At 56.6% G+C, this 11,911-nt stretch overlaps 1 protein-coding gene across 1 annotated transcript in view; it reads left to right on the top strand.

The window, feature by feature from the left end:
* The window catches only part of LOC127918262 (RNA-binding protein 10-like), a gene marked incomplete at its 3' end in the record, with an annotated part of 38,819 nt that overhangs the window by 9,289 nt on the left and 17,619 nt on the right, over positions 1-11,911 (top strand). Inside the window, exons 5-6 of the mRNA XM_052501570.1 lie at positions 9,175-9,261; positions 9,346-9,406. Of these exons, the coding sequence (XP_052357530.1) occupies positions 9,175-9,261; positions 9,346-9,406 (148 nt within the window). The remainder of the gene's footprint in view (positions 1-9,174; positions 9,262-9,345; positions 9,407-11,911) is intronic.

Below are 11,911 nucleotides of genomic sequence, written 5' to 3'. Positions count from 1 at the left end.
CTTCCCCCTCGCTCTATCCCTCTCCCCTCGCTCTATCCCTCTTCCCCTCGCTCTATCCTCTTCCCCGCTTATCCCTCTCCCCCTCGCGCCTTATCCCTCTTCCCCTCGCTCTATCCCTCTTCCCCCTCGCTTATCCCTCACTTCCTCGCTCTATCCTCACCACCCCTCGCTCTATCCCTCACCCCCGCTCTATCCCTCACCCCCTCGCTCTATCCCTCACCCCCCGCCTTTCTCTCCCCCTCGCTTATCCCTCTTCCCCTCGCTCTATCCCTCTTCCCCTCGCTCTATCCTCTCCCCCCTCGCTCTATCCCTCTCCCCCTCGCTCTATCCCTCTTCCCCTCGCTCTATCCTCTTCCCCCTGGCGCTCTATCCCTCACCCCCTCGCTCTATCCTCACCACCCCTCGCTCTATCCTCACTCGCTCTATCCCTCACCCCCTCGCTCTATCCTCACCCCCCGCTCTATCCCTCACCCCCTCGCTTATCCCTCACTTTCGCTCTATCCTCTTCCCCCTCGCTCTATCCCTCTCCCCTCGCTCTATCCTCTCCCCTCGCTCTATCCCTCTCCCCCTCGCTCTATCCCTCTCTCTTTTTCCCCTCGCTCTATCCCTCTTTCTTCCCCCTCGCTCTATCCCTCTCTCTTCCCCTCGCTCTATCCCTCTCTCTCCCCCCCGCTCTATCCCTCTCTCTCTTTCCCCCTCGCTCTATCCCTCTCTCTTTCCCCCTCGCTCTATCCTCCCTCTTCCCCTCTCGCTCTTCCCCCTCCTCTATCCCTCTTCCCCCTCGCTCTATCCCTCTTCCCCCTCGCTCTATCCCTCTTCCCCTCGCTCTATCCCTCTCCCCCTCGCTCTATCCCTCTTCCCCTCGCTCTATCCCTCTTCCCCCTCGCTCTATCCCTCTTCCCCCCTCGCTCTATCCTCTTCCCCCGATCCTCTATCCCTCTCCCCCCTCGCTCTATCCCTCTCCCCCTCGCTCTATCCCTCTTCCCCCTGCTCTATCCCTCTTCCCCCTCGCTCTATCCCTCTCCCCCTCGCTCTATCCCTCTTCCCCCTCGCTCTATCCCTCTCCCCCCTCGCTCTATCCCTCTTCCCCCCTCGCTCTATCCCTCTTCCCCCTCGCTCTATCCCTCTCCCCCTCGCTCTATCCCTCTCCCCCCTCGCTCTATCCCTCTTCCCCCTCGCTCTATCCCTCTTCCCCCCTCGCTCTATCCCTCTCCCCCTCGCTCTATCCCTCTTCCCCCCTCGCTCTCTCCCTCTTCCCCCTCGCTCTATCCCTCTCCCCCTCGCTCTATCCCTCTTCCCCCCTCGCTCTATCCCTCTTCCCCCTCGCTCTATCCCTCACCCCCCCTCGCTCTATCCCTCACCACCCCTCGCTCTATCCCTCACCCCCTCGCTCTATCCCTCACCCCCTCGCTCTATCCCTCACCCCCCGCTCTATCCCTCTCCCCTCGCTCTATCCCTCTTCCTCGCTCTATCCCTCTTCCCCCTCGCTCTATCCCTCTCCCCCTCGCTCTATCCCTCTCCCCCTCCTCGCTCTATCCCTCTTCCCCCTCGCTCTATCCCTCTTCCCCCTCGCTCTATCCCTCACCCCCCCTCGCTCTATCCCTCACCACCCCTCGCTCTATCCCTCACCCCCCTCGCTCTATCCCCTCACCCCCTCGCTCTATCCCTCACCCCCCCGCTCTATCCCTCACCCCCTCGCTCTATCCCTCACCCCCGCTCTATCCCTCTTCCCCCTCGCTCTATCCCTCTCCCCCTCGCTCTATCCCTCTCCCCCTCGCTCTATCCCTCTCCCCCCTCATCTATCCCTCTCTCTTTCCCCCTCGCTCTATCCCTCTCTTTTCCCCCCTCGCTCTATCCCTCTCCCCTCCCTCTTCCCCCTCGCTCTATCCCTCTCCCCCTCGCTCTATCCCTCTCCCCTCGCTCTATCCCTCTCCCCCCCTCGCTCTATCCCTCTCCCCCTCGCTCTATCCCTCTCCCCCTCGCTCTATCCCTCTCTCTTTCCCCCTCGCTCTATCCTTCTCTTTTCCCCCCTCGCTCTATCCTCTCCCCCTCGCTCTATCCCTCTCCCCCTCGCTCTATCCCTCTCCCCCTCGCTCTATCCCTCTCTTTTCCCCCTCGCTCTATCCTCGCTCTATCCCTCTTCCCCCTCGCTCTATCCCTCTTCCCCCTCGCTCTATCCCTCTTCCCCCTCGCTCTATCCCTCTTCCCCCTCGCTCTATCCCTCTTCCCCCTCGCTCTATCCCTCTCCCCCTCGCTCTATCCCTCTTCCCCTCGCTCTATCCCTCTTCCCCCTCGCTCTATCCCTCTCCCCCTCGCTCTATCACTCTTCCCCTCGCTCTATCCCTCTTCCCCTCGCTCTATCCCTCTTCCCCCCTCGCTCTATCCCTCTTCCCCCCTCGCTCTATCCCTCACCACCCTCGCTCTATCCATCTTCCCCCTCGCTCTATCCCTCTTCCCCCTCGCTCTATCCCTCTTCCCCCTCGCTCTATCCCTCTTCCCCCTCGCTCTATCCCTCTTCTCCCCTCGCTCTATCCCTCACCCCCTCGCTCTATCCCTCACCACCCCTCGCTCTATCCCTCACCACCTCGCTCTATCCCTCACCACCCCTCGCTCTATCCCTCCCCCCCCTCGCTCTATCCCTCACCACCCCTCGCTCTATCCCTCACCCCCCCTCGCTCTATCCCTCACCCCCATCGCTCTATCCCTCTTCCCCCCTCGCTCTATCCCTCACCACCCCTCGCTCTATCCCTCTTCCCCCTCGCTCTATCCCTCACCACCCCTCGCTCTATCCCTCACCCCCCCTCGCTCTATCCCTCTCCCCCCCTCGCTCTATCCCTCTTCCCCTCGCTCTATCCCTCTCCCCCTCGCTCTATCCCTCTCCCCCTCGCTCTATCCCTCTCCCCCTCGCTCTATCCCTCTCCCCCTCGCTCTATCCCTCTCTTTTCCCCCCGCTCTATCCCTCTCCCCCTCGCTCTATCCCTCTCTCTTTCCCCCCCTCGCTCTATCCCTCTCTCTTTCCCCCTCGCTCTATCCTCTCTCTTTCCCCCTCGCTCTATCCCTCTCTCTCTTTCCACCCTCGCTCTATCCCTCTCTCTTTCCCCCCCTCGCTCTATCCCTCTCTCTTTCCCCCTCGCTCTATCCCTCTCTCTTTCCCCCCCTCGCTCTATCCCTCTCTCTCTTTCCCCCCTCGCTCTCTCCGTCTCTCTTTCCTCTCTTTTTTTTTGTCAGGCTGGTTAACGCTGGGACCAGGGTCCCCTTGTAGGGCTGGTTAACGCTGGGACCAGGGTCCCCTTGTAGGGTTGGTTAACGCTGGGACCAGGGTCCCCTTGTCAGGCTGGTTAACGCTGGGACCAGAGTCCCCTTGTAGGGCAGGTTGGTTAACGCTGGGACCAGGGTCCCCTTGTCAGGCTGGTTAACGCTGGGACCAGGGTCCCCTTGGCAGGCTGGTTAACGCTGGGACCAGGGTCCCCTTGTAGGGCCGGTTAACGCTGGGACCAGAGTCCCCTTGTAGGGCAGGCTGGTTAACGCTGGGACCAGGGTCCCCTTGGCAGGCTGGTTAACGCTGGGACCAGGGTCCCCTTGTAGGGCAGGTTGGTTAACGCTGGGACCAGGGTCCCCTTGTAGGGCCGGTTAACGCTGGGACCAGGGTCCCCTTGTAGGGCAGGTTGGTTAACGTTGGGACCAGGGTCCCCTTGTAGGGCCGGTTAACGCTGGGACCAGAGTCCCCTTGTAGGGCAGGTTAACGCTGGGACCAGGGTCCCCTTGTAGGGCAGGCTGGTTAACGCTGGGACCAGGGTCCCCTTGTAGGGCAGGCTGGTTAACGCTGGGACCAGGGTCCCCTTGTAGGGCAGGCTGGTTAACGTTGGGACCAGGGTCCCCTTGTAGGGCCGGTTAACGCTGGGACCAGAGTCCCCTTGTAGGGCAGGTTAACGCTGGGACCAGGGTCCCCTTGGCAGGCTGGTTAACGCTGGGACCAGGGTCCCCTTGTAGGGCATGCTGGTTAACGCTGGGACCAGGGTCCCCTTGTAGGGCAGGCTGGTTAACGCTGGGACCAGGGTCCCCTTGTAGGGCAGGCTGGTTAACGCTGGGACCAGGGTCCCCTTGTAGGGCAGGCTGGTTAACGCTGGGACCAGGGTCCCCTTGTAGGGCAGGCTGGTTAACGCTGGGACCAGGGTCCCCTTGTAGGGCAGGCTGGTTAACGTTGGGACCAGGGTCCCCTTGTAGGGCCGGTTAACGCTGGGACCAGAGTCCCCTTGTAGGGCAGGTTAACGCTGGGACCAGGGTCCCCTTGGCAGGCTGGTTAACGCTGGGACCAGGGTCCCCTTGTAGGGCAGGCTGGTTAACGTTGGGACCAGGGTCCCCTTGGCAGGCTGGTTAACGCTGGGACCAGGGTCCCCTTGTAGGGCATGCTGGTTAACGCTGGGACCAGGGTCCCCTTGTAGGGCAGGCTGGTTAACGCTGGGACCAGGGTCCCCTTGTAGGGCAGGCTGGTTAACGCTGGGACCAGGGTCCCCTTGTAGGGCAGGCTGGTTAACGCTGGGACCAGGGTCCCCTTGTAGGGCAGGCTGGTTAACGCTGGGACCAGGGTCCCCTTGTAGGGCAGGCTGGTTAACGCTGGGACCAGGGTCCCCTTGTAGGGCAGGCTGGTTAACGCTGGGACCAGGGTCCCCTTGTAGGGCAGGCTGGTTAACGCTGGGACCAGGGTCCCCTTGTAGGGCAGGCTGGTTAACGCTGGGACCAGGGTCCCCTTGTAGGGCAGGCTGGTTAACGCTGGGACCAGGGTCCCCTTGTAGGGCCGGTTAACGCTGGGATCAGGGTCCCCTTGAAGGGCTGGTTAACGCTGGGACCAGGGTCCCCTTGTAGGGCTGGTTAACGCTGGGACCAGGGTCAGGAGGCCGGTCTACATTCAAACGGCTGTCAGGAGGCCAGTCTACATTCAAATGGCTGTCAGGGAGGCCGGTCTACATTCACACAGCTGTCAGGGAGGCCGGTCTACATTCAAATGGCTGTCAGGAGGCCGGTCTACATTCACACGGCTGTCAGGAGGCCGGTCTACATTCACACGGCTGTCAGGAGGCCGGTCTACATTCACACGGCTGTCAGGAGGCCGGTCTACATTCACACGGCTGTCAGGAGGCCGGTCTACATTCACACAGCTGTCAGGGAGGCCGGTCTACATTCACACGGCTGTCAGGAGGCCGGTCTACATTCACACAGCTGTCAGGGAGGCCGGTCTACATTCAAATGGCTGTCAGGGAGGCCGGTCTACATTCAAATGGCTGTCAGGGAGGCCGGTCTACATTCAAATGGCTGTCAGGGAGGCCGGTCTACATTCAAATGCTGTCAGGAGGCTGGTCTACATTCACACAGCTGTCAGGAGGCCGGTCTACATTCAACATGGCTGTCAGGGAGGCCGGTCTACATTCAAATGGCTGTCAGGAGGCCGGTCTACATTCAAATGGCTGTCAGGAGGCCGGTCTACATTCACACAGCTGTCAGGAGGCCGGTCTACATTCAAACGGCTGTCAGGAGGCCGGTCTACATTCACATGGCTGTCAGGAGGCCGGTCTACATTCACACAGGCTGTCAGGAGGCCGGTCTACATTCACACGGCTGTCAGGGAGGCCGGTCTACATTCACAATGGCTGTCAGGAGGCCCGTCTACATTCACACGGCTGTCAGGGAGGCCGGTCTACATTCACACAGCTGTCAGGGAGGCCGGTCTACATTCAAATGGCTGTCAGGGAGGCCGGTCTACATTCAAATGGCTGTCAGGGAGGCCGGTCTACATTCAAATGGCTGTCAGGGAGGCCGGTCTACATTCACACAGCTGTCAGGGAGGCCGGTCTACATTCAAATGGCTGTCAGGAGGCCGGTCTACATTCAAATGGCTGTCAGGAGGCCGGTCTACATTCAAATGGCTGTCAGGAGGCCGGTCTACATTCACACAGCTGTCAGGGAGGCCGGCTGTGTCAGGAGGCCGGTCTACATTCAAATGGCTGTCAGGGAGGCCGGTCTACATTCACAAGGCTGTCAGGAGGCCGGTCTACATTCAAACGGCTGTCAGGAGGCCGGTCTACATTCAAATGGCTGTCAGGAGGCCGGTCTACATTCAAATGGCTGTCAGGGAGGCCGGTCTACATTCAAATGGCTGTCAGGAGGCCGGTCTACATTCACACAGCTGTCAGGGAGGCCGGTCTACATTCAAATGGCTGTCAGGAGGCCGGTCTACATTCAAATGGCTGTCAGGAGGCCGGTCTACATTCACACGGCTGTCAGGAGGCCGGTCTACATTCAAATGGCTGTCAGGGAGGCCGGTCTACATTCACAAGGCTGTCAGGAGGCCGGTCTACATTCACACGGCTGTCAGGAGGCCGGTCTACATTCAAATGGCTGTCAGGAGGCCCGTCTACATTCACAAGGCTGTCAGGAGGCCGGTCTACATTCACACGGCTGTCAGAAGGCCGGTCTACATTCACACGGCTGTCAGGGAGGCCGGTCTACATTCACACGGCTGTCAGGAGGCCGGTCTACATTCACACAGCTGTCAGGGGGCCGGTCTACATTCAAATGGCTGTCAGGGAGGCCGGTCTACATTCACATGGCTGTCAGGAGGCCGGTCTACATTCACACAGCTGTCAGGGAGGCCGGTCTACATTCACACGGCTGTCAGGGAGGCCGGTCTACATTCACACGGCTGTCAGGATGCCGGTCTACATTCACATGGCTGTCAGGAGGCCCGTCTACATTCACACGGCTGTCAGGGAGGCCGGTCTACATTCACACGGCTGTCAGGAGGCCGGTCTACATTCACACAGCTGTCAGGAGGCCGGTCTACATTCACATGGCTGTCAGGGGGCCGGTCTACATTCACATGGCTGTCAGGAGGCCGGTCTACATTCACACAGCTGTCAGGGAGGCCGGTCTACATTCACATGGCTGTCAGGAGGCCGGTCTACATTCACATGGCTGTCAGGAGGCCGGTCTACATTCACACAGCTGTCAGGAGGCCGGTCTACATTCACATAGCTGTCAGGAGGCCGGTCTACATTCACACGGCTGTCAGGGAGGCCAGTCTACATTCACACGGCTGTCAGGAGGCCAGTCTACATTCACACGGCTGTCAGGAGGCCGGTCTACATTCACACAGCTGTCAGGAGGCCGGTCTACATTCACACAGCTGTCAGGAGGCCGGTCTACATTCACACAGCTGTCAGGGGGCCGGTCTACATTCAAACGGCTGTCAGGGAGGCCGGTCTACATTCACACGGCTGTCAGGAGGCCGGTCTACATTCACACGGCTGTCAGGAGGCCGGTCTACATTCACACGGCTGTCAGGAGGCCGGTCTACATTCACATGGCTGTCAGGAGGCCAGTCTACATTCACACGGCTGTCAGGAGGCCGGTCTACATTCACACAGCTGTCAGGAGGCCGGTCTACATTCACACAGCTGTCAGGAGGCCGGTCTACATTCACATGGCTGTCAGGGGCCGGTCTACATTCAAACGGCTGTCAGGAGGCCGGTCTACATTCACACGGCTGTCAGGAGGCCGGTCTACATTCACACGGCTGTCAGGAGGCCGGTCTACATTCACACGGCTGTCAGGAGGCCGGTCTACATTCACATGGCTGTCAGGAGGCCCGTCTACATTCACACGGCTGTCAGGGAGGCCGGTCTACATTCACACAGCTGTCAGGAGGCCGGTCTACATTCACATAGCTGTCAGGAGGCCGGTCTACATTCACACGGCTGTCAGGGAGGCCAGTCTACATTCACACAGCTGTCAGGAGGCCAGTCTACATTCACACGGCTGTCAGGAGGCCGGTCTACATTCACACAGCTGTCAGGAGGCCGGTCTACATTCACACAGCTGTCAGGAGGCCGGTCTACATTCAAATGGCTGTCAGGGAGGCCGGTCTACATTCAAATGGCTGTCAGGGAGGCCGGTCTACATTCACACGGCTGTCAGGAGGCCGGTCTACATTCAAATGGCTGTCAGGAGGCCGGTCTACATTCACACAGCTGTCAGGGAGGCCGGTCTACATTCACACGGCTGTCAGGAGGCCGGTCTACATTCACACGGCTGTCAGGAGGCCCGTCTACATTCACACGGCTGTCAGGGAGGCCGGTCTACATTCAAATGGCTGTCAGGAGGGCCGGTCTACATCTACATTCCCAATTTCCTTCAAAGGTTACATTTCTCTCGTCCTCTTTCGTTTGACCTCAATTCTTCTTTCTCTCTCGCTTTTCCTCTCTCTCTCTCAGCCTTAATCTTGTGAGTTGGGTCCTCTCTCTCTTGCATGTGACTCACCTATCTATAATAATCAATCTTTGTTCTCTCTCTCTCTCTCTCTCTCTCTCTCTCTCTCTCTCTCTCTCTCTCTCTCTCTCTCTCCATCCCTCTCTCCCCCCTTCTCTCTCTCCATCCCTCTCTCCCCCCTTCTCTCTCTCTTTCTCTCCATCCCTCTCTCCCCCCCTTCTCTCTCTTTCTCTCTCTCTCTTTCTCTCTCTCTTTCTCTCCATCCCTTTCTCCCCCTTCTCTCTCTCTCTCTCTCTCTTTCTCTCTCTCTTTCTCTCCATCCCTCTCTCCCCCATTCTCTCTCTCTTTCTCCCCCCTTCTCTCTCTCTTTCTCTCCATTCCTTTCTCCCCCCCTTCTCTCTCTTTCTCTCTCTCTTTCTCTCTCTCTTTCTCTCCATCCCTTTCTCCCCCCCTTCTCTTTCTCTCTCTTTCTCTCTCTCTTTCTCTCTCTCTTTCTCTCCATCCCTCTCTCCCCCCTTCTCTCTCTCTTTCTCCCCCCTTCTCTCTCTCTTTCTCTCCATCCCTCTCTCCCCCCCTTCTCTCTCTCTTTCTCTCCATCCCTCTCCCCCTTCTCTCTCTCTTTCCCCCCCTTCTCTCTCTCTTTCTCTCCATCCCTCTCTCCCCCCCTTCTCTCTCTCTTTCTCTCTCTCTCTTTCTCTTTCTCTGCATCCCTCTCTCCCCCCTTCTCTCTCTCTTTCTCCCCCCCTTCTCTCTCTCTTTCTCTCCATCCCTCTCTCCCCCTTCTCTCTCTCTTTCTCCCCCTTCTGTCTCTCTTTCTCCCCCCTTCTGTCTCTCTCTCTCTCCATCCCTCTCTCCCCCCCTTCTCTCTCTTTTTCTCCTTCCTCCCTTCTTCCTATCCTTTCTCTCTTTCAGATGGTTCTGTCTGTCCTAGACCAGAGGGTGTCTATGCACTACAGTGAACCTAAACCACGGGCCAACGAGGACTGGCTCTGTAACAAGGTACAAGGGCCTCACCACGTGTATTGCGTATATTCGTTTGTGTGTGTAGCTTGGTACTGACCAACTCTGTTGCTGTTCTAACAGTGTGGGGTTCAGAACTTCAAGAGGAGAGAGAAGTGCTTCAAGTGTGGTGTTCCCAAATCAGGTAAATATATATTGTAGTTTAGCTAAATTACACACAGCTGGGGTTAGTTTAAAACATGCCTGGGTTCAAATACTACTTGAAATAATTTAAAATACGGAAATGCACAGCAGATTGTCCAGTGTTACCTGGAGTAACAGTTTGAGTGTTGATTCAGGTGTTAAATTAACACTCATTGGTGTAAAACAACCCCAGGGTTGGTGTTAATATCCAGTGTTGAACCAAAACCACGCCCATCATTTTCATATTTCCCAGCATGCTCTATTGCAGGTAGATTTTTTTATTGTATTGTTTCAATATATATGTTTTTGCATGTGCGTGAATTAATCTTATGCTACTGAAATAAAATAAAAATAAATCTAAACAAATTAAATCTGTTACTTGAACATGTCGCACCCGTTACTGAAATGGTTGTTCCAGTTGAGGTCCTTTAGGCGTTGGCAACAGGAGACAAAAGTTTTTCATAAAAAATAGTCATCGATTTTGGAGGAGGGAGTGGGTTTAGTGTCCCCGTGATCGTGTCTCAATGTCGTCAAGGTATGAGACAGTCAGTATCTGGCGTGGCCACCAAGGTATGAGACAGTCAGTATCTGGCGTGGCCACCAAGGTATGAGACAGTCAGTATCTGGCGTGGCCACCAAGGTATGAGACAGTCAGTATCTGGCGTGGCCACCAAGGTATGAGACAGTCAGTATCTGGCGTGACCACCAAGGTATGAGACAGTCAGTATCTGGCGTGGCCACCAAGGTATGAAACAGTCAGTATCTGGCGTGGCCACCAAGGTATGAGACAGTCAGTATCTGGCGTGGCCACCAAGGTATGAGACAGTCAGTATCTGGCGTGGCCACCAAGGTATGAGACAGTCAGTATCTGGCGTGGCCACCAAGGTATGAGACAGTCAGTATCTGGCGTGGCCACCAAGGTATGAGACAGTCAGTATCTGGCGTGGCCACCAAGGTATGAGACAGTCAGTATCTGGCGTGACCACCAAGGTATGAGACAGTCAGTATCTGGCGTGGCCACCAAGGTATGAGACAGTCAGTATCTGGCGTGGCCACCAAGGTATGAGACAGTCAGTATCTGGCGTGGCCACCAAGGTATGAGACAGTCAGTATCTGGCGTGGCCACCAAGGTATGAGACAGTCAGTATCTGGCGTGGCCACCAAGGTATGAGACAGTCAGTATCTGGCGTGGCCACCAAGGTATGAGACAGTCAGTATCTGGGCGTGACCACCAAGGTATGAGACAGTCAGTATCTGGCGTGGCCACCAAGGTATGAGACAGTCAGTATCTGGCGTGGCCACCAAGGTATGAAACAGTCAGTATCTGGCGTGGCCACCAAGGTATGAGACAGTCAGTATCTGGCGTGGCCACCAAGGTATGAGACAGTCAGTATCTGGCGTGACCACCAAGGTATGAGACAGTCAGTATCTGGCGTGGCCACCAAGGTATGAGACAGTCAGTATCTGGCGTGGCCACCAAGGTATGAGACAGTCAGTATCTGGCGTGGCCACCAAGGTATGAGACAGTCAGTATCTGGCGTGGCCACCAAGGTATGAGACAGTCAGTATCTGGCGTGGCCACCAAGGTATGAGACAGTCAGTATCTGGCGTGGCCACCAAGGTATGAGACAGTCAGTATCTGGCGTGGCCACCAAGGTATGAGACAGTCAGTATCTGGCGTGGCCACCAAGGTATGAGACAGTCAGTATCTGGCGTGGCCACCAAGGTATGAAACAGTCAGTATCTGGCGTGGCCACCAAGGTATGAAACAGTCAGTATCTGGCGTGGCCACCAAGGTATGAGACAGTCAGTATCTGGCGTGGCCACCAAGGTATGAGACAGTCAGTATCTGGCGTGACCACCAAGGTATGAGACAGTCAGTATCTGGCGTGGCCACCAGTAGGTATGAGACAGTCAGTATCTGGCGTGGCCACCAAGGTATGAGACAGTCAGTATCTGGCGTGGCCACCAAGGTATGAGACAGTCAGTATCTGGCGTGGCCACCAAGGTATGAAACAGTCATATCTGTAGTGGTATGAAACAGTGGCCACCAAGGTATGAGACAGTCAGTATCTGGCGTGGCCACCAAGGTATGAGACAGTCAGTATCTGGCGTGGCCACCAAGGTATGAGACAGTCAGTATCTGGCGTGGCCACCAGCTGCATTAAGAACCTCAGTGCATCTCCTGCTCATGTTCTTTTCAAATACCAGCTCTTTTTGGCCTTAGTTGTGGTCCTGAAGAAAATGGTATGTTTGCTAGCTGTTTTAAAGTATTCCTGGTTTTAAAATAAGTTATAGTAGTGGTAGTGACTGGTTATAGTAGTGGTAGTGTCTGGTTATAGTAATGGTAGTGACTGGTTATAGTAGTGGTAGTAACTGGTTATAGTAGTGGTAGTAACTGGTTATAGTAGTGGTAGTAACTGGTTATAGTAGTGGTAGTGACTGGTTATAGTAGTGGTAGTGACTGGTTATAGTAGTGGTAGTGACTGGTTAGAACAAAGCTGTA

This window comes from Oncorhynchus keta, unplaced genomic scaffold, assembly GCF_023373465.1.
Source record: "Oncorhynchus keta strain PuntledgeMale-10-30-2019 unplaced genomic scaffold, Oket_V2 Un_contig_1385_pilon_pilon, whole genome shotgun sequence".
NCBI classification, from domain to species: domain Eukaryota; kingdom Metazoa; phylum Chordata; class Actinopteri; order Salmoniformes; family Salmonidae; genus Oncorhynchus; species Oncorhynchus keta.
The sequence above is the reverse complement of the archived record's forward strand: the minus strand, read 5'-3'. Positions and strand labels throughout refer to the sequence as shown.